This window comes from Balearica regulorum, chromosome 2, assembly GCF_011004875.1.
Source record: "Balearica regulorum gibbericeps isolate bBalReg1 chromosome 2, bBalReg1.pri, whole genome shotgun sequence".
Classification (NCBI taxonomy): Eukaryota; Metazoa; Chordata; class Aves; order Gruiformes; family Gruidae; genus Balearica; species Balearica regulorum.
In genome coordinates, this window is record NC_046185.1 from 119,161,724 (window position 1) to 119,184,135 (window position 22,412).

A 22,412-nucleotide genomic window follows, 5' to 3' on the forward strand; every position below is an offset into this window, starting at 1 on the left:
TGAGCTTATTAAAATGATGACATCCCCAGCACAAGTTATCTTGTGTTTCAAAGGAAACACCCAAGCCTAAGCTCCTCATATTGTAGGAATTTCCATTTTAACAACAGAACGAAGTCCAGGATACCAGTTAGACAGGCATCACTAATAGCATACTTCAGTAAGTAGGCTTAAAGTCACCAGAGTATCTATCAGCATACATAAATCCACATGGCATATAAATATTAACACGTTTCCTGCCTCTGATGCTCCAGGATTGCCAACAGAAATCAGTGACAAGTGAGTTGTCCTATGAATATAGGACAATGAGTATCCCAAATAACTACAATCTCTTTGCAGCCGAAAGCCTGCAAAACTGTGCAAGTAATTCAGTTTGCACTGATTTGCCTGCTCCCATCACAGCATTTGTTTAATAATAATACCATGACTTAAGATGCCCAAAGCAGTTAATACTTTTAAGGTTACAGATGAAACTCTCTCAGATTCCTTATGTTTTATTCTCAAAAAAACCCAAAACAAACCAAAAACCTTACGGTGGCAGCATTTTAAATAACATGGCAGTTTACTTTAGACATTGAGGTAGAGGGAGAAAGCAGCCACAATGAATAGTGATCCTTGACCCCATTCAAGCACAGTATGCTGTCAATGCCCTACTTTTGCACGTCAAAGCGTAAGTCTTTCCCCCTGCCCCACGGAACAAAACCTGCATCTGACAACACAACAGCAGCTCAGCATTATTTGAGAAAGAGGCCAGGCAGCGTTATGCAGCGCAATAGTTGAAAAACAGCATTCAACTAAACTGCCGAGTAAGGGAATCTGAAAAGTACTAAAGCAGCATTTGCCATATTCCCTTCCTTTGTCTGCATTAATTTAAAACATAGCTAGCAATGCTTCTGCACACACACTACATACGTGCTACGTTCAAAGCTAAGCTCTAACAGAGACAAACAGTATCAGGGATTACAGCTCTGTAGCAGCCATTGCTGTACCTGGTTTTCAACTCTTTTTGCTCTTGATCATCTGCATAGCATTCTTCTTTTCTTGAGTCTCCCTTTCCCCTCCAGAATTTCACCATTTGGCTAGCAGGCTCGCTTTAAGTGTCGCTTCTATTTGCGTTTCCCCCACATGAACAGTTCTTGATGCTGTAAGGTCATTTGAATGCAATTGTAACTTTGGCTCACGCACAAGTTTCCTCGCCCTCTCTTGGCAGAGCAGTTACACAAACTACCAAACTGAGTCAAAGAGAAAGGGTTAGACTACTCCTCTCTTCACACTGCTGCATTAAAACCTTCATCTTTTGAGTGCATTTTACATTCCTAACCATGTCCAAAATTTTTAGTTTAAGCAGAGTGGTATAGACATGTACGCAAACATCCTCTGGACAGAATAAATGTCAGCAAATCATCTCCTCTTAAACATCACATAGAAAGCATAAACAAGGAAGTATATACCATCATGAAAACACTACAAAATGTTTCCAGAGTCTTCACAACAGTAGTAAGATTTATCTATAGAACAAAATAAAGCAGTACTTTAAAACTGCATACATTTCAAAAGACTAAGGCTTTCTGCTGCAAGTCTTGAAACACTGATGAGAGAACAGAGCTATGAGCTCATCTGGCAATCACACAAATACTCCCACAAATTAAACCCCATTTTGCTTAAATTATCCTCCAAAGGAAAGCCACTCACGAACTTCACCCTCCTCAAAATGGCATTGTTATATAGTGCATGAGCTGTTACCTCAGCAAACTGAGTTTTAATAATTTGGAAATAATTTATCACTCCTCAAGGAAACTATTGAACAATTTCCTTTCTTAATTTCTTCAAGACAGATCACAACAGTTCTTCTCAGACAGCCTCCTGTTACCTCACATTCAGGACAAGCTTGCAATTGCAGCCACCTCTTCTCCCAGCAGCAATTCTCTTTGTGGATGGATCCAACTCTCAGTGTCAAAACACAGGATGCATAAACATTGTCTTCCAAGGGTAAGTCCGCACTAATGACAAACTTTTGAATCTTTGTAGACATGAAATGCAACTCCCTCGCTGCAAAACCTCTCCAAAAACAGATGCTCCTTCAGACAAAAAGGATAATGCAATTTTGAACATTTCTCATCGGATCTTGCTTATTAGAAGTGACGTTCTCAATTGTGTCTAACTATAGAGACTTTTAAAAAGTTCAATTGTAATTAATTCAAAAGGCGCACACCTACATCAATGGTTATTTACAGTGCTTCCTATTGTATCAAGCTTTTGGATGCTGACAACTCAAGTCTAATCAAAAGATTCCTCATTTTGGACTGTTTTCTTACTATATGAACCCTTTACACTCGTGCATGTTTTCAGATTGACTTGCATTCAATCGTCTTGTTATTCAGTTCAAGACTAAACATAACTGTATGCTTGGATAACGTCCAGCCTTTAAGATACATAAACCGTCAATTACTTTATCTGCAGCTCCACTGATATTCCCAGTGCCTTTTCCCACCACTGTTTTCCTGCTTCACAACAGTCCTGACTCACGCAGTTTTAAGACATTCAAGTGCAAGAACTGTTATGAGTGTCAGGCTGTGATTACAGAAGAGTAAAATTCACCATATGGTGAATGGTGGATTTGATGAGGTGATTTAAATTTGCAAATGTAATTCTATTCCCATGTGCACTTCTATACTTTGTATTAAGCTTGAACACAAACACCTGCAATAGGAGAAATTAAATTTAAAGCCTGATAGTGAAGTAACAAGATTTAAAGTAATAATGAATGAAAATATTTCACATAGAACTTTTCACCGAGAAAAATATTGTACCTGTCCTATTTCAAATATGACATCTTCCCATCTCCAAGTTATTTATACTGCTTAGTTCCAATGTTAGGAAGATAAAGTTCCATGGTACTGGAATAAATTTAAAAGGCAGAGATACAGAAAAATAATTTTTACAAGAAAAGTTTCCCTTTCTTCCCTAAGAGTGCAAAAAAATAAAAAAGAAAAAGAGAAGGAAAGAAATACAGCAGTAGGCCTTCAGCAACCATTATTTGTTAAAGGGAATTCAGAACTAACATTTGCAGCAATATGCAAATACAGCACTTTAGTGGTGAGGAAACAGAATAAAATACTCTTTTAAAAGCTGAAATTTCAGAGAAAAATGTTTCTTTTCACCAACATGCAGAGCTAAGAAAGGTTTCCTGTTCATATGCTTTGTGTACAAGTTGGGATTTCCACAGGTGTCTCCCTGAAATCACAGCAGATAAAGCATCTTGCTAAAATCCATTTTTTATTTTCATTTATTTTTTAGTTACAAAATTTACTTTTTCTGAAAATTGAGAAGTTTTCAACCAATGTTTTTCTTTTAGGTTTCCCAATGAAGTCCATGTAATTGCCATCTTCCATCTGTCTTGCCCATGCGTCTGTAGCAGCAGGAAGATTTGCTGACACTAAGCAAGAATGAACTGACCGTAAGATTACTTATCCTTTGTCAAACTGTGTCACTGTTAAATATTCAGTGAGACAAATTAGGATTTAACTCTACAGCTGACTGGCTACTAAATCTTGTATAGATTTGCTTGGGTTTATTTTTTGGCAAAATTTCTTCTGAAACACAAGTCATTGCTTTGTATGCAACTGTGGATGTGAATTACCAGAACAGTACACCTCAGACCTTCAAGGCATTCTGCTCCATTCCGATTTAAATAATTGATTTGTTGTTAAATAAAGGAATCATCAACTATTCATCTCACTTTCACAGGGGAAAAGTAGTTTCTCTCAAGACACTCTGTTGAGCAGTAGAGTAACAGCAGCAAGCTGTTACTGAATGATTACCCCCTCCCCTTTTCTTTTATTCACAAAAACAAAAGGCATTTATAAATCCCAAAGCACATTTTACTTAAGGTACTTGCAGTACATGCAGTAAGATTAAATTCTCACAGAAGTGCAATCAGCTTTGCTCCTGAAGGATGGGAAGACAAAAAGATAATAACAAAAGGGAGAACAGCAAAAGACAGATTTGCACACCTGAGCATTACCCCAGATTTTGCAAAATATAAATATAGGACTTCTGTAAGCAAACAAGCAAACAATTATTTGGTGCTGTTTATGCACAGATGTTTTTCAAGAAGAGTCACCATTCTGATACTATGACATCTCTAGTGCCTCAAGGCATTAACTAGATGTCTCCTACCTACCCATAAATTGTTATGCTACCCCAGCAAGAATAATCTAGTACTGCATGACCTACATCATCCATCTACTCACACTGCATATCCTCAAGACTGATTGCTTCATGCTGGTACTACAAGGGTATTTGCAGTAACTCAGGTCTACAGTCTGGCACATCTACTCTTTGATAATCCATTTCCTATGAGAAAAAAAAAAACAAAACGATCAACTAAACAAAACCACCCACCCTCAGAATAAGCCTACACACAAAGCACATTTCTTGATTTCCTTTACCTGCAACATATTCAACTCAACGTTTTAAAACTATTTTATTTGATAAGTTTGTAATATAACTTTCACTATCATCTCAGCCTGTCAGTCAGACAGGAAAAGGTCATCACCTTTTTAAAAATAATCTAAAGAGAGGTTGGAGGAAGGGAGTAGTTGCCTGTGCTAATTACTAGCATTGTTTTACTAATGCATGGTAACAAAAATTTGTCCTTTGTAGTAACTGCTATTAGGCACACTGGGCGTAAAGATCCTAACTGAAGTGACGGGCCAAGAAAGTTTGGGCCAAGAAAGTTTACAGGGAAAACTGTGGGTCATTTTTCCAGTGAAGAATATCCCCTACACCGCCCTTTCACACCCACACAAGCAAATATGCCTTCAATCCAAAATCCTTCCCCTGCAGCTTCTCTGAAAACACTGTATGTAGGCAGGATAAATTGTTATTCAGAACTAGAACATTTGGAATGTGTCTCAGCTTTTCAGATACCCAGGCATAGTCAGTAGACAGCAGATTATTCTCTCAGCCAATGGGCAGAGTAGTAGAATGTCTTAATATTAAAAACTATAAAATAAGTTATGCAGCTACTATAAGAAAGCTATACAAAGTTTAGAATTCATTTAGAAGATCTTGCAAAAATAGGATTGAGCATTGCAACACAGGAACCGTTTCCACTTTTCTCCTCATCCAATGCACATTTGTGGTCTACTATTAAAAAAGTTAAACACAATTCAACCTCAGAAATAAGAATAAAACAAAAGCAGCTTGTTCTCCTCATAATCCTTTTCTGCCCTGCCAATCCTGCACCACAAAAACCAAAAGAGCAACCACCCCCCAAACACACACACTGAGGAAAAAACACTCAGGCCTTTTACCAATCTGCATAACATAGACAGAATAACTCCTGGGGCCAGAAGTAGAGAGCCACAGATTACAAAACATCGCTCCATGCCTCTGTTGTGTGTAGTATCCCTAGGACAGTACCCCTCTCACCTCCATACACAAGTTACACAAAAAGATCACGCAGCTGAATTCACCTGTTCCAGACACCAGCATGGAAAGTTTTACTGAGGATTAAAATGAACCAAAGAAATCCTGAAGTCTCCTCCCCACCTCTGTCCTCCTTCTCCACGTAACAGTGCATTCACGACACACATCCCCACACTACACAAGACACTAGTAGCTGCAAGTGTCTCTCCACATGATGTCCCAAGTAAACAAGGCCTTTCCAGTTTGAATCAACCACTATGGTTCATTCTTCATATCTAAAGATGGAAAGAAGAAGTTCTTCCTTACTTGGGAGTGTGCAAGCTTCCTTTGAATTACATCAAACAATTCATGCTTCGGTTTTCATCATAAACCAGCACGAACAAAGCAGTAAGTTTACCTTTAAAAGGAACCTTACCATTCGGTATTAATGTGGAAGGACAGATGTAGAAAACAAGCAGTGATGCTTACTCAGTGTATCTGAATGAAAGTGGCTTTTAAGAAAACCAGGAAAGAAGGAAACTTTAATGATCAATTACTAGAGAATTCAGCATATGTTTGATATACTTACACAGGCACCCATGCCAGGGACCTGCAGGGACTGGCTGAGGAAAAGAATTGAGAGGCAGGTACAGCCAGCCCATGGTAAGAGGCAGCAGCTGCAGAAGGCTGCATCAGACATTCTATACATCTGCCTCCAGCCACGCGGGAGCCTGCTGTTCCCCACGGCAAACAGGTACCAAGGACAGGATGGCTTTTTTCTGAAATCAGTTTAAAGGAAGACAGGCAGCGCAAACTGAATAGACTGTCAGATGGTTTTAAATAAGAATTGGCTTGGTGTCGTCCCAATTATGCTAAAAGCCCCCCCAAAACAGCATCAGGAGGTTTGCCAGTAGAAAAGCAGAGTACACATGCTGTCCCTCCCTCAGGCCCAAATTCTCTCTGAATTCAAATCTGTTATTAAATACTGCTTGTAACTATTAAAACCAAAACATTTCAGAATAAATATAAAATTAAAAGCAAAGATAAGTATTCGATATTTATGCTTTCATCCGTAATTCCACAAAAAATTAAGATAAGTGTGCTTTTGGGGACAGATAACTTACACGAGCATTCAGTTGCTACTTGTATTTTAACATGACTAAAGACAATTCCAACAACCTCCTGTATGCCTCTAGGCAGCATAACCCTTTGTTCAGCTTGCATCTGCCAATCCAAAACACTAAACTGATCTCTTCATTTTTCAAATGTCACCATCTAACCATCAGGACTATAAGACTGAATTTACATAGCAGTGAAGTCAACCAAGGGTCCAATTCTGCCCTCAGTTACAGTCTAGTAATTCCAGTTAGTACAACTGTGCTACTTTGGATTTACACAACAGTAACAGTACAATACAGTAGAATATAAAACTGAAAGCCACTACCTAAAGGACAATTTAAACTAATGTTTTGGCCAACTGCTTAAGTTTAAACTTTCTGGTTGGCTGGGACTCATAAACACAAAGCCCCACCAAGAAAAGTAGCCCTATCAGTGAGGCAAGCTAAGCTAAATTACTTGTACTCCAACAACTCTACATATACCCACAGAACATCTAACCTCTCTGTTTGACGGCCTAGTGTTGTATCCAGATATGGCGCCATTTAATTATGAATTGGATTGCTAGAAAAGAATAGGACAGTTAACTTACTGGTGTTTAATGAGCACGCTCTTGTTAGTTGTGAATACATTCACTGTACTCATTAAATCAGGAGGCACTGGAGTTCTGAATACATCATTAAAAGGATCCAGGAATGCTGCTGCTTTGTTCAGCCTGACTACATGCTCTGCTTCACGGTTGGAAAGTGAGCAAGAAACGTAAACCCCTTCCTGTTGGGCCAGCAGATCTAATTTTAAACTAAGAGGAGGGAGAGATAGTGGGAGATCTGCTTCTTCAGAGCTTCATTCGTTTAGAACACAAGTAAGTTTCTCTTTTTATTGCTGACTTGAAGCAGTAACATGCCCACTACTGTAAGATATCAACACAAAGAAGTGTCAAGCTTGGGGGAAGGGGGGGGGGGATATTGAAAAAAAACAACAAACCCAAACCTACCAACCAAAAAAACCCCCCAAAACCCCCAAATAAAATCACAGCCTATCCTTAATATATCCAAGGAGCAGGAGTATATATTAATCTATCAACTTGTCAATTAGCAAAATGTATCTTCATAAAACAAATATACACATGCTCCTAACATGGCAGTTCCTACACTGTATCTTGATTAAGGCTGAAGAGGGAGTGAAATTGGCTAGAAGGCTCCTGTACATTCACACAGGAGAGATTTAGGACATATGTTCAGTGAGAGGATGAGATTTTCATCTGTCAAGGGCTGATCCATCTACCCACAAACACAGACACCCACATGAGAAGCTGCATGTCTAAAGCATTCTAGAGTTACAGAGAAATTAAAAGCAAATGGCAACTGTTTAGCTTGAACCCATTGCATGGAAATGTTTTCTGCCAAGAGGTACGTGAACCAGCATCACTGATGGCATCACTGGAGTTACAGGGAATCCTGAAAGTTAAGATTTAGCAAGCACAACTGCTTCCTCTAGCACATCCTCAGGAGGGGAAAATGCATTTCTGAAACATGTTTATAACAAATCCTCTTCTCTCCTCCCACCTCATGCACAGAAAATTGGACAGGTTGCTAAAGTTCAAAATAGGGAGGGAAGGAGGGAAGCTGACCAGGGCTTAATATTCTCAGGGCAAGACTCACCCACTTTAATCCAAGCAATTATTTTCCAGTCAGAAAGTTATTGATACTGTAGAAGCTACATAAATACTGGATTCTAGTCAAACAAGGACTGCCACCTACCAATGAAAGTATAATACCACAAGCACATTTATCAGTCTCCTCCTGTCATGCACACAACAGTTCATTTATTACCTGTGAAAAACATGTTCTAACCAGTCACGTTAGCACGTTAGGACTTCACTTGCTCCAAGCCTTCAGAACATGCCCCTGGAGATCAAGATCCCGATTTTCTCAGTTTTGCCAACAAAATAATCTTCAGGAAAAAATCCTTCTGATTAAGCAGTCAGGCTTAATGCAACACGCCGTGACTAATCCTCTTAAATTTTCACTGGGTCCTGCACTGTAATGTCAGTAACACAGGAGACACTGTTCTTTTCATAGGAGCTATGAGACTGTGTGGACTGACAATCTTATTCAAGTAGCAATGGACTCCTCACTGCTAGCAACCTGAGTAATTGATACCCAGGTTTCAGTGCATAGACCACCTTACTCTGGGTACAATCATACAGCAGTATTCTCAAATGACCGGGTATAAGCTGTAGAACACCACTCATCCACATGAGCCACCAAAGGCTTCTGGGGTCACATCCCATGGCTCTCCACACTGCAGTAAATGGAGGCACTTAATTCTTTTACACTGCATTGTGGGAATGGCTTGAAGAATTATCTGGGTCTCCAATGGTTTAAAACAACATCATTACTAGAAAGTAGAAAGGTTAACAGCTTGGGAAGCTCAAATGAGGAAATCGCATTCAGACTAGACATAAAGATGTATTTCTTGCAAGAAATCCACACCTACAAGTGGGTCCTAGCACTTGACTAAAACCCCAGTTCACTGACTTAAGAAAAAACAACAAAACCCTTTAGGTCACCAACATTGTGTTTTCAGTATCAGATAAAACAATGCAGAGAATGAGTGTTCAGATTTTCTGATCAGTTGTATGGTCTGTACCTGTAACATCCAGAAAGGCACATGCACAGAGAAAAACATGACAGCCCCAACAAGAATTACATATTAGATTATTTATTTTGGGTACTGTTCTCTTTAATCACACTAAAAAGCTCTGTGTAGGAGAGCTATCTGATTACAGTTAGGAAGCTGAGAGATGGACAAATAAAAACTTACTAAAGTGCTGCATTTTCTTCCCTTTGTACTTAATACAGGGCAACTCAAGCAGCATTTCAGCTTGTTTAGCTCAAAAAACCCCCCACACTTTAATGACAGAAAGGAAGAGATGATGCACAGGGAATTGTTTAAACATTCGTTGCTCTGCTTAGCAACAACATGCTTACATGGTTAAAAAACCCATAACACAAGAAACACAGACATACTTGTTACCCATTATAAATAGTTCACATTCTTCAGCTCCTCATACATCTTTGGTTTGCCATTTAGTTAGTCTTGCATCTTCCTGGTAGACACCTCCTTTTTGCATTTTGTACAACACAGAGCATATCAGAAGTCCACAGAATACTAAGCAGCTTGCAATTTCTATTTCAAAGATATTTGAACTGGTTAAGTGACTTCCAGAGGGGACACAAATTACATATTCAAAACAAGACATATATACTCTTTTCCTACTATGAAAAAAAAACCAAACCATGCTTTTCTCCGTCCTATATGCTACATCACTATAACACAATAAGCAGTAGTTCCGTTCACAGATTTTAATCACCACATTATTAATACCTCTTTGCTCTGTGTACATTACATCTTATGTCTCATCACATACATTCAAAATCTTTGCAGGAACAGCTTCACATTATATACATAGACAAAAAAGTAATACACAGGCCCTGTCTAAATAGCAGTGTCAAAGAAAATAGAAAATAAGTACATGAATGGCAGAACACGTGCACCTACAGACTTGAGCCCTGGCTAGCCCCCCCCGACTTTCCAAACAAAGCACTGGTATTCTCATATGATCACTTTTTTGAACTCTACTGTTCCAAATACTTCAAATGGGGTTTTGATACATGCAAGTTAACATAAAATATCTTGTCCAGTTGCACAGGGGAAAGAACAAATTAAAAAAATTATTTTTTGCATGGAAAAACAATTTGTCAGACATTTCTTTTTCCATGTACTCCACTGCACCATATGTGGGGGCTGGAAGAGAGCCTAAGAACATCTGCCACAGACTTTAAAACCCCTAATAATAGCACAGCTGGTGTCCCCAGTCTAATGATCTCAGCACAGACTCATGTGACCACTCCTGACTCTAGCCCCCAAAGCCAGGCAAAGCACAGAAACACTCAAAGGTTGCACACATTCATTCATTCTCAACTAGATTTGCATTTCACAAAAGAACCAACACAGAAAGCAAGCTGAAATGCTTACATTTCAAGTAGTTCAACAGTCACTGTTTCTGTAAGATTTCCCCATGCTCCCTTCATTAAATTCCAGTTTAGCAGAGCACTCCCTATTCCATAAAATGAAGCGACTCAAAAAAATAACTGCAAGTCTCAGTGATTCAGGGTTAGAAACATAAAATGCTTTAATTGCATTTAACTGTGTTACAGAGCTGTTGGGGTAGTTCCCCCCCCAAACTCATAGACTATCCTCCACTCTTGTCCATTTAGTTTACTGACAAATAAAAGTTTCTACCTGCTTTCTTTAAAAGATGTTCAAAAGCTGGTTTATAGAGTAGAAAACCTTTATTTCAAAGAGAAAAAAAGAAGGCATAAGAGTAAGGAAATCAGGAAATGGAACTATGTTTTATCTCACAGAGTCAGCATTTGGCATTAACAGGTGTTTGTCATACTGATGTTGTAGAGAAAGGTCTGCAATTTCCCATTCCCAAAGGACATCGCTAACAAAATGATATGACATACTGTGAAGGTGGGAAACAAAGCAAGCACAGTTTGGGTGGGGGTGAGGTGCCCGAGACTTTCATTACATTTCAGTTCACCCTCTGTCCTCTTTACTCTTTCATCTACGCAAAAACATAGGTAGCTTCTAGCAGTCCACAGGCATGAGTTCAGTTTATTATTTAATATACTGTGTGCAGGTGCACATGAAGCACTAGACCTGACCCAGTAACTGACCATCTCTAGCACAGACAAGAGAGGCAAGCATTCCACAGCCAAATTCAGTCACTGGCAAAGCATGGAGGGGTGGCTACTTTAGCAAATTACTGTATCCACAGTAACAACAGACTGAATACTGAGCTCCAAATTCCAAGAACGACCCATTTAATCGGTCTACTATAAAACACCAATATGTGACACTAACATCCTCATCAAAGAATGCTTTCATTCTCATTTCCCATAAGGGAGAGAGGGGACAAAAACCCCAAAGCAGATAAAGACAATACTTTATAAATTCCCACACTGTCCAACAATGCTGGCCCACTTTAAAATAAGAGCCATTTAGCAGATAATCTTTCTTAATTTGCACCACATCATTGAACAACAAAGGGAAAAAGAAGAAAAAATACAGAGCAAGTTACTTTTTAGTTTTATATAAGAGCACTGAAGCCTGAGAAAGGCTAATACAGGAGATGAGCCCTGTTACAGTAATCAATTTGGCTGTGACATACTTACAGTCATGCATCAGTTATACGCCTCACTCCTCTGATAGCCCTCTATCTGACCCATAACTTCTCTCTCTCAGAGCTGTAAGATCAAGATACATTAAGTAGCATTTTTTTTCTTGAGTTTCACAGTTAGGCTATTAAACTACACGCATGCTCTTCTTTCTGACATTATTATGAAAAAAAAGAGTATATTTTAAGGAACTAGGCAAACTGTTCCACCCTTTCAACCAAAATCTAAACATTAGGAGGAACTCGGTCAAAGGAGAAACAAAGACCTGCAGCAGAAGAGCATCTATAGAATGAAAAGATATAGCCTCAAACAGCATCAGTTTGATCATAAATTCTTAACAATACCAAAAATTGTACAACTGCCTATAGAAGGCTGTATATATGTATGTGGTCATGCTGTAGATTTCTGACAGTGCAAATAAGGCAAACCCACTTCATTCCCACCTTAAACTGCAACTGGGGAGCTAACTATGCAATGGCAGCAACAGCTGTGTCACAAGTGTGGACTACGGCAAAGATCTGGGCTGGCACCAATAATGAATTACACTGCTTTTTAAAAATAAACTTGACGTCAGACACATTGAAGAAGTCTTCTGTTGCTGTGCTGTTGCTTGTGTAACAGAAAGAGTAACTACAAATAAGACACATGATGCCCTTCAACTTGGCAGAAAAGATTGCTGATCACAAAACAAGCATAATCTCTCAGAGGCACAAACAATTTGCAGAACTAACAAAGTTCTCCTGCATAAGTCAACTTGCAACTGCTGGCTTGGAGTGGGCACATAACTACTGTTGTCTCCAGATTTTGTTTCCTCACTCCCAAACTCCTTTTGGCCTTCTCTCTGGTGCCACATGCTATAGCTCCAAGTCCCATGTGACAGCAAGCAGGTAGAGACAAGGAATCCTTCTAAGCAGGTTAGTACTTCCACACTTCAAAGAGACAGACCCTAGCCATCTAAGCTGCAGTCACCCTATTTCATTCAATACAACAGTATCTGCATACAATTTACAAGTGCTTAGCTTTATTCTACTTACAGATCAAGCTATTGATCAGGAAAAGGCCAGGAATCTTAACCTGCATGCTTTCTAGGCCATCTGCATGCTATGTTCTTCCCCTCAGTGATTTGTAATTTATCCAGAAAACAGTTTTCCCTTCCTATTTCAATATGTGCCTTATTAAAGCAGCTGTCCTGATAGAACTTGTATTTTGCTATTCAGGAAACTACAGGGTGGAGTGTTAAGACAAATGAGTACTATGACAAAGACAGACACAATGCAAACTTCTTATAACTGCAAAGTACAGTCATTGATAGACAGAGTTACTAACCTGTAATAATTTCTGCTTGGCCCGATTCCCATCTCCCTAAAAACATGTCTTTGACAGTACTGCTGCAACACAGTCTGCAGAAGATTGTGTGTAGATGGGGGAGCTGTTTTAACATTATAAACTAATCATAAACCTCATAAATAACATCAGATCACAGACACATGCAGCCATAAAGTAGCCTAGAGGCCTTCCAAACCACAGTTAAGCTTGGTTAACAAGAGAGTCCCCTACCCTACATAACCTTAATATTCACAGTTACAGTTTGATTCACACCAAGCTGAGCACTTTATATAAAAAGAGGTGATAGGCTCCAGTGAAAGTCACTTGGCTAAACTTAGCTCAAAGAGTAACAAACCCCAGAAGCACAAACCACAGAATAATCAGCAATTTCACCAGTCTGAATTTTGTGCCAGTCAATATCCCCGTCCTGAATAAATATCAAAGCAATAGCTAACAGAAGTGGATAGCACATTCACACTATTGCAACTTTGGACTGATTTTTGAGTTGGGCGTGCTCTGTAGACAAGAGGCAAAACTTGGACAAAATACCCAAGACAGCGTCACTATGCTCAGTTGCATTTACCAGCACTGAGCTAAAACAGGTTAACAGACTAACTTTGCCCTCCTGTTTACACCATCTCCCAAGCAAACTCCCCTATTTGCAAACCCACCCTTCTAGGCGCAAATGGGAACTGGTCCAAAGAGAGTGTCAATGTTGCCAAGAAATGTATTTGCTCCTTTTCATGCATTCTTCTCATCTAAACTGCACACATATTTTACCACAAAGAATTATACCCCAGGGCACAATGAAAAAGCTGAAGCATCAATGCCTAAGTATTACAAGAGCCATCTGCAAATGCAGAAGACAGTTTTTGCATGCTCTCATTTGCTTTGTGGTCATTTAGAAGTATGCAACTACAAAAGCTCCATAGAGAGTAAAACATACACTGGGCAGAGCTCACCTCAGTGAAGATCTCTTCACCTGAAGGTCATGTTGTCAGCACTGCAAATGTGGAAGCAGCTGCTGACATTTGAGGTGGTCCATGTATTGCAGCACAAGATCCAAGAGACTGTAATTCAGAGACGCATCTGAGGTGTCAATGATTCTAGACTCTTCTACCTCCACATTTGTGGTACTGTATATATTGTGGTACTAACTATATTCAGTCAAGTGCACTATTGTATCCAACAATAGCAATTTGGGCAGTTTTGGGGGTTTTTTCTGGTTGGTCTGTTGGGATTTTTTTTATTAAAAAGCAGAGAAGACCAGAGGTCAATATAGGCTCCCAAGACAAAATAATCACCATTTTGAACCAAACATCATGTCTTGTAATGTAACAGATCCTTCCAAGTTCTATTTCCCTTTGCCCCAAAACACAGGAATGCACTGATAGGGTGGGTGGCTTTCTCCTTCTCCACCTCTTCCACTTCAGGCACACTAAAGGCGATCTTCACACAAAAAGCAGTAAGTAACCATCTGTTTAACCATTGTGACTCAAGCCTGGTTTTGTCGTTCTAGAGTGTAAATGGTAAACTATGTTGAAGCTCAACTCATTTCGTTGGCTCCTGCAATTATTTCCCAAAAGAGCAAAGAGAAAAAAAACAAACCAACCACCAAAACCAACCAACCAAACCCTTTAAAATCAGTAATCCACAACCTCACAATTTGGACTTCACTCAAGGAACCATTCCCAAGTTACACGGTCATATTCTGCTTCTCATAATTGATAGGCATTTACATCTGTAAATATCAATTTCCAACTCCTACTAAAATCTGTTCTCCAAGAGGTGAGCAAGTCCACTTGTTCAGAAATGCCTTTCTTTCTTAACAGGCACTTTGTGAAGCTTTTGTTAGACATGGAGTACGGTTAGGTAGCATAACTTCTTCTGGCCACCACAGTCATCTGGGCTTTATTATAAAATCTGGCATACTGCATAAGTATTCCTAGACAACAACTTCTCAGTATCTTTTGTGAAAATGTATTTAGAAATTTATAAAGAATTAATTCAATTTTGGATTTGTTTTTGTTTAAGAGCTATATCTTAAATAAGACCTTCACTTCCATTTTATCAGTTCCATTTAACCTTGTTTGTTAATTTCTCTCTTTCAAAAGCCTCTGTGTAACTAGTTCCTACCAAGAATTTTACAAACCATTAACTGACTCTCTGTAAAGAAAAGGAGATTACCAATTTCTCTCTTTGAACTCTTAACTGAGGAGATCTGTAAGGACTTAAGGAAAATCTGTAAAACCTGACACACAAAACAAAGCCAGAGAAACAATATGGTTAAAAAAAAAGGGAAAGAAAAAAGAAAAAACAAGAGCAGGAAGAAAAAGTAGAGATTAGCCAAAGTGTCAGAATTCATAAAAGATACTTGCAAATGTCTTTAGTACCCCTTAAGACCATTCAATGCTTTAATATTCCAAGATCCTAAGAGTTCAAAATCCTTTCATTTCTCCAGTGGTACCTGACAATACCATCGAACAATGCAATGTCCAAAATAGTTCCTCCCAAAGGTTATTCTTTAGCTTCACATACACTCAATTCCAAGTTCCCACGCAGCTATATTATGTTTTCCTATCACAAAACAAACAACAGTTTCCAGTTAGGAATCAGGGCAATCAGGAACCATCAATTCCCATTCAGAAGAGAAATTTATTACCTGTTGTAAGATTCACATCAGAGCTAGAACAGGCCGAAGCCCTGTAATTTCATGCCTTCCCAATTTCTTGAGTTTGAAGTAAGTATTCTATAGCTGTTCAGTCTCAGAGTTCGCTACATCAAAAAAAAAAATCTTTTATTGCCCACGTTATAACAACTGCTTGCTTATCTTTTCCAGAGAAAGGTTTGAGGAACAAAGAAGAGAACACAGTATTACATCTGCTGTAACAAGTCATGTTATAAGCTGGATCATTTTCCTGACCATGCAGCCCCTCCTATTTCCTCTTACTCATTTCTCCCGCTACAATACTATATCATGTCTTTATCTTCAAGTTATCCCTGCTGGTCATAGGATCAAAACAACAGGCTTGCTGCTAAGTGCATTTAGGAATTTCCTGTCAGCCTTCTTGAGGAGGTAATTAGTGCTAATTTACCATCTCAGATAAGAGAAATAGGACAGGGTATTCAATCTTCCCTATGCAATTTTGCTAACCAAGACTACTAAAATTATGTTTGTTTCTTTCATTAAAAAAAGCAAAGAAAACCAACAAAACTCCCACACAACTAGCAAATGATACAATTTTGGTAACATTAACCCATTTTTAGAGAGAGCTATATAACTTAATGCACACACATTAAAAACAGGGTGTGGTGTTATATACCTAAAGCAAACCAAACACTAATTGGCCTTGCCTGCACACTCCTGCCTTGCTTTTGTGCTATCTCCAGCATCTAACTCCCTGAGAAACACAAAATGGCAAAAAACTAAAACCAAAGAAAACACATTTTCCCAATTTGCCTCCCTGGCTTATTTCCCCATTGGTAACAGTCAGTATGAAAGATCTGTGGACAAAGCAGTACAACACATACCTGGCGACAAGGTAGGACTATTCCCACCAGAGATGCGAACTGAGACCAGGCCAATCTGGCTACAAAAGCACAGCCTTCAGGCACATGCTTTCCCAGTCATCCCTATGTACTATCAGTGTAGGCTATCTGGAAAGCACACCCTCATCCTACTGCTCGCTTACCCTGAAGCCACGTATTCCCACCACTCCTTCTTCCTCAGCGACATTGGTGCTTGTACCACTCCACATCAATGGGATCAGGAACACAACCTGGTTGAAAGGCTAAGCCAAGGGGATGGGGGGGAGGCAGGACAGGAGAGAACACACAGAGGCTAGTATAAAGCAGTTTTCAGCTAGATTGGCTCATTGAGCTGGACTGCTGCATGCCCATACAAGAAGCAGTGCATGAGGGAGGCATGAGGGTGGGAAAGGAAGACTGCCCTCTTCCACAGCTTCAGATGTCTGTCAGGAAACCACTAATTTTTTTATTTTTTTTTTTTTTTTAAGAGTCATACCACTAAACCAAGGCACTCTGTTGGCTTTGCTTGTTAACCCACTTTTAGGCAGTTACTTCCCAAATTCTCTCTGCAGCTTTGAGGATTTTCAAATATTGGTGTGCAATGCTATCTTCCCAGCTTCATTGCCATGAGAACAGCAGTCCCTGGCAGGACTCAAATCATCAATATTTCCATTAACTGCTGCGTGTGCTTACCCATCGCACCACAGGACTGAGGGAAACCACGACGTGAGTGCCCAGAGCCAGAATTTACAGAACTTACACGAGCATTAACCCAAGGCTTAACAGCAATGGCCTCTTCTGGAGATACAGAGAGATGCAGTTCCAGTTTTGATTTACCCAGGTCAATTCTATAGTCATATGACACTGAAGCTGAGAAACTGACTGGCAAATGAATAATCAAGAAACATTTTTGTTGTTGTTGAATTCATACCTGCTGGAAGAACAGCTGTGCTAGATCTACAAATCCAATGAATAATTCATTTAGTCAGGTGGTAGAAAGGAAGAAAGGTCAGCTTTAATGCCAAGATTTTTTTAAAGGAAAAAATTAATTATGATGAACAACAGGGACCATTAAAAGTACAGTTTTGTCCACCTGAATTGTAACTTATGTTTAAATACCAGCCAACAAGTCATGTGATTATTATTTTAAGGAATCATCAGTTTTACATTAGTATGTGAAATGGATTCCAGTTCTTAAATCTTACTGTAAATATTCATGTAGATCAACATATGGCATTCATAATACTTTGAGATCCAAAAAGCATATTTAAGGCCACATTTCATAGAATGGTTTGGGTTGGAAGGGACCTTTAAACATCATTAGTCCAACCCCCTGCCATGGGCAAGGACATCTTTCACTAGATCAGGTTGCTCAGAGCCCCATCCGACCTGGCCTCAAACACTGCCAATGATAGGGCATCCACAACTTCTCTGTGCATACCATTTCAGGTTGTATCATTAAGATACCTGATGGTAGGACACGTACCAACAACAACAGTTTGGAAACAGGGATAAGACACAAAATATCCCTCAATGAATGAAATAACATCATAATAAAATCATGAATGCTGAATTTAAGAAATCCACTCTGCTTTCAGGAGATGTATTCAGCATCAATACTCTAAACTGCAGGAGCATCAATCTGCCTGCTCCACAGGGCTGAGAACCTTTTCATTAGAGTTAGGTATCTACCATGAACTGTTAATTCTACATTTATTCCCTTCGAACTACACTTAGCTATGATCTTTGCCTTTACAAACAAACATCCCTAGCTTTAATACACTGCTCATTCCACAAAAGCCGTTATCTAAATTTCACTTTTTTTAAAAAAAGACAGGAATACCTCCCATGAACAAAATAAAAAAAGATTCCTATCCAGACATTTCTAGTCAAAAATCTAATTTCCCTCCTGTTTCCTCCTATGCAGTATAACAGTACAGTGGGACATTAATAACAAAACTTTGCATTTTTCTTCTTTTATGTCAACATACAGCAGGTATCCTCTGAAAGTTGATAAATAGTACAAAATGGGTGCAGTGTTTACTTTTGGAGGGGGGAGTTTAGTAAGTCAGGCTCAAGATGCTCTAAGACTCTGACTTACCTAGAGTAGTCATCAGTGAGTAAAGCAAGATGGTGCTGTGTCTTGGATGTGCTGTGTTCCTAGCCTGTGAAAATCCCAGACTCCCATTTCAAACACTGATCTTTTTCATAGCAATACCCTCTGGTTAGCTTAATAGTCCATCAGTTTTACTGAAAGCAAAAAGAACAGTGAAATTTCACTAAAATCACTATTGTAATAGTAGCACTATCTTATCCTGAACAACCTGTCTGCCAGATATATTGACATCAGAGTGTGCCAACCCACTGATCCCAAGAGACTGACAAGAACTGGATTTAATTTTAGTACTGGCATGAATTCCTGAGTTACCTCAGTCAAATGTTTTGATCTTGCTGTCCCCCTTCATCCTTTGCAAAGTGAGAGAAGACTGTTTTTTGTGAATTGTGACTGCTTAAACAAACCCGTTCATCAGAAGATTACATTAAATGTTTTGTACCTTTTGCAATGTAAAAGGGCAAAGTATTAAGAAAGTTGCATTTGCCTGAGGTACAACAGTTCCTAAATGAAATCTCATTTAGTAGATAAAAGTAGTACAAATTACTGTCACAGAGAACAATGTTCTCCACAAAAAAAAAAATGATAACATACAGCCAATAGCATGACAGTAGAGGCCACTTTGGGACAAGATTGTATCCTGCCAGGTAGGTATAGTACCTAACCTTTCTCAGTCTTCTCATTCTAACAGCATTGGATGTCTTGCAAAATAAGGTTTTTGAGAAAGCCACTATGGAGTAAAATTCTAGGCAACAAATACAAGAGTAATCAAAGGTTATAAACATTTCAGACAATCAGAAGCAGCACTTTCAGTTCAGATTGGTTTATATTGGAAATTTTGGCTCTCGGGTCAGCCATGAATCCCTAGGTCACACCATAACATGCTTACCTACCACCTGACAAGGTAACATAATCCTCAGGAAATACAGCCCTAAAAGCACAGATCTTGTTATGACCTTCACATACGCAGGTTTGCAGAATTCATTACAGGACCAAAGTGTCAAAGAAGGTAATGTTTTCGATACACACTGATCTTCGCCCCCTCCATAAATTCCTGGAAGTGATCATTACTGTAGTATTACCATAACAAACCAGAAGTCTACCATTCCTTTCAGAAGGCAGCGCAATTTGTGACTACAGGAGAAGATCTACAATAAGAAACCATAATACCAGACAGATCGATTTCTTCCTCATCACCTTACATCAACAGTGCATGCCTACTCAGAAATCAGCTAGTACGACCAGTCACAGCTGCAGAGAAAGAAAATCCATTCAAGAGAGGTCTAAAGGACAGTCTAAGGACTTTGATATTGCTCCAATGTCTTCTAGTTCCGCTCGTTTTGTGGGTACCACTGGGGCAATAGGTTTGCATGGAGTTGAACTGCAAGGTTTCTCCTTACTACAGAGGGGTGGACGGTGCTCCCTTGCAAAGCATGCAAATGTGCAGTATCTGATGGTGAAACTAGGCTTTCTGGGACAGACAATGTTGTTAGCAACACAAGCTCCACTTACACAAACACTGAAGAGTAAAAGTCTCCATTTCCCACAAGCAGCAGGCATCGATGTAATTTTTTAAAAAAAATACCCCCGTCGTCAAAGAAAACTGCAGTTCAGTATTCTCTAGGACATCAGATTATGGCTGCTGTCAGACTATAATTCATGCAGAGTCCTGAATTGCACAATATTAAAGTTCAATATGACATTACCAGCACCTACTTTTAAAAAGGAGAATAAATTATGTGAACATACACTACAGAAGTGCACTGACTGGTTCTAATCTACAGTAATCAACTAATCGCCTCAGAGGGGCATGCAACTATTTCAATGTATCCAGTTTTCATTCTTCCCCTCCAGACTATGTTTCCACTGTACAAACATTTTCCTAACCTCTGGTTTCTATTAACAGATGGGACAAGTCAACTCAACATTATTTTAGACTTTATTGAAAACTAATGACAAGCAGTTTTTCCATGTTTTGTTTGAAGCACTGGAATTATTACATAGGAGGCAGGGGGTGGTTTTCTTATGTTTTTCCTTTAACAGCTGTAAGCCAGGCAGCAAAACTAGATGAGAAGGGTGGTCCTTCCCCTCTACTCAGCACTGGTGAGGCCACACCTGGGGTACTGGAACCAGTTCTGGGCTCCCTAGTGTTGGGGAGACATAGACTTGCTGGACAGAATCTAGTGAACTAACACAATGAAGACAGACCAGAGCATCCCTCCTATGAAGACAGGCTGAGAGCTGGGATGGTTCAGCCTTCAGAAGAGAAGGCTCAGGTGGATCTTACCAGTGTGTTTAAATACATGAAGGGAGGACTCACAGAGCACAGAGGCAGGGTCTTTCCAGTGGTGCCCGTGTCCAGTGACAGGATCAGAGACAATGGACACCAACTGAAACACAGGAGGTTTCCCCTGAACATCAGGAAACACTTTTTCACTGTGAGGGTGACTGAGCGCTGGCACAGGTTGCCCAGGGAGGTGGTGGAGTCTCCAACCTTGGAGATATTTAGAAGGTATCTGAACACAGACCTGGGCAAGTGGTTACAGGTGATCCTGCTTGAGCAGGGGGGTTGGACCAGATGAGCTCCAGAAATCTCTTCCAACCTCAACCATGCTGTGATGGTTGGAAAGTGGCACACTTTCCACAGAGCTCCAATCTTCACACTGGACCATAAAGTTGACTTTGTTTTATAACACATTGCCTGCAAAATCCCCAAAATAGAGACTCTTAATCACTTTGTATTTCTCTTCTTTGCACTTTCTCTCTGCACCAGTCTTTTTCATCCTGGTCTTCATTGATTTCTTTAAATGGTCTGCAAAAAGAAACTAAGGAAATAACTTTTACATGCTCTACTACACGTAAGACTTAAAGGTATTTGCAGATCTCCTGCAAAGTTATGAGAGATTCACAAATTAAAAGTAGTAGGGAAAAAAAGAGTGACTGTCTTAATAAAACCTCTTGCTTCTACTTTCCAAACCCTTTAGAACATGTCATGAGAAAAGTTTAAAATGGGTAAAAAACCCCACCAAAACCCCTCCAAATCAAAACACACCCATGAGCAGTTTTCACACAGCTATTTCAGTAGGAAAGCAACATTTAATGAAAAAATACTTGGATAATTTTTCCCCAGAGTGATTACAAACATATACAATTCTTAACTCAGATCAAAATGCGTCAGGATGCAGCCATAAGCTCATAGTTTCAATAATCAAGCCACATCACCTAGTTGTTCTTTCTGGTCTTACAGTCTATGAAGAGCAACATTTACCTGCTGATGTTACAAAACCTAAGGAGCAAAAAAAACCCAAACAAAACCTCTGCTGATTTTGCATGAGTTTTAAACAGGGAAAGCCTTTCCAAAGAAGCCTGCTAAGAACAAGTAAGTGAAGGCAGCAGAAGTAAACCAGTCTTTTTTTTTTAGGTTAGTTCATACCACTTTACAAAATCTAAAATCATACTGGCTTACACATTAAGTTTGAGAATTACATTATTCACAATAGAGACAATAATTCATGGGCATCTTGCTCAGGAAAGAACACTCAGAAATGCAGACTGAACTGAAAGTTAGCAAAATGAAAACCTTCAAATTTATTCTTAAGTATATCCTCACTCTGTATCATAAAGTCTGTTTATAGCCCAAGAACATCAACTACCCAGTATTTCTCTCTTCT

General features: G+C 39.3%; 1 protein-coding gene across 4 annotated transcripts in view; it reads right to left on the minus strand.

The window, feature by feature from the left end:
- The window catches only part of TRAK1 (trafficking kinesin protein 1), a 440,848-nt gene that overhangs the window by 109,256 nt on the left and 309,180 nt on the right, over positions 1–22,412 (minus strand). For 2 of the 4 annotated variants that reach the window (XM_075745574.1, XM_075745572.1), the window contains exon 1: positions 987–1,139. The exons of the other annotated variants lie outside the window; for them this stretch is intronic. In XM_075745574.1, coding sequence (XP_075601689.1) covers positions 987–1,072 — 86 coding nt within the window. In that variant the 5' untranslated portion in view covers positions 1,073–1,139. Of the gene's footprint in view, positions 1–986; positions 1,140–22,412 lie in introns of those variants that run through there. 4 annotated transcript variants of the gene reach the window in all.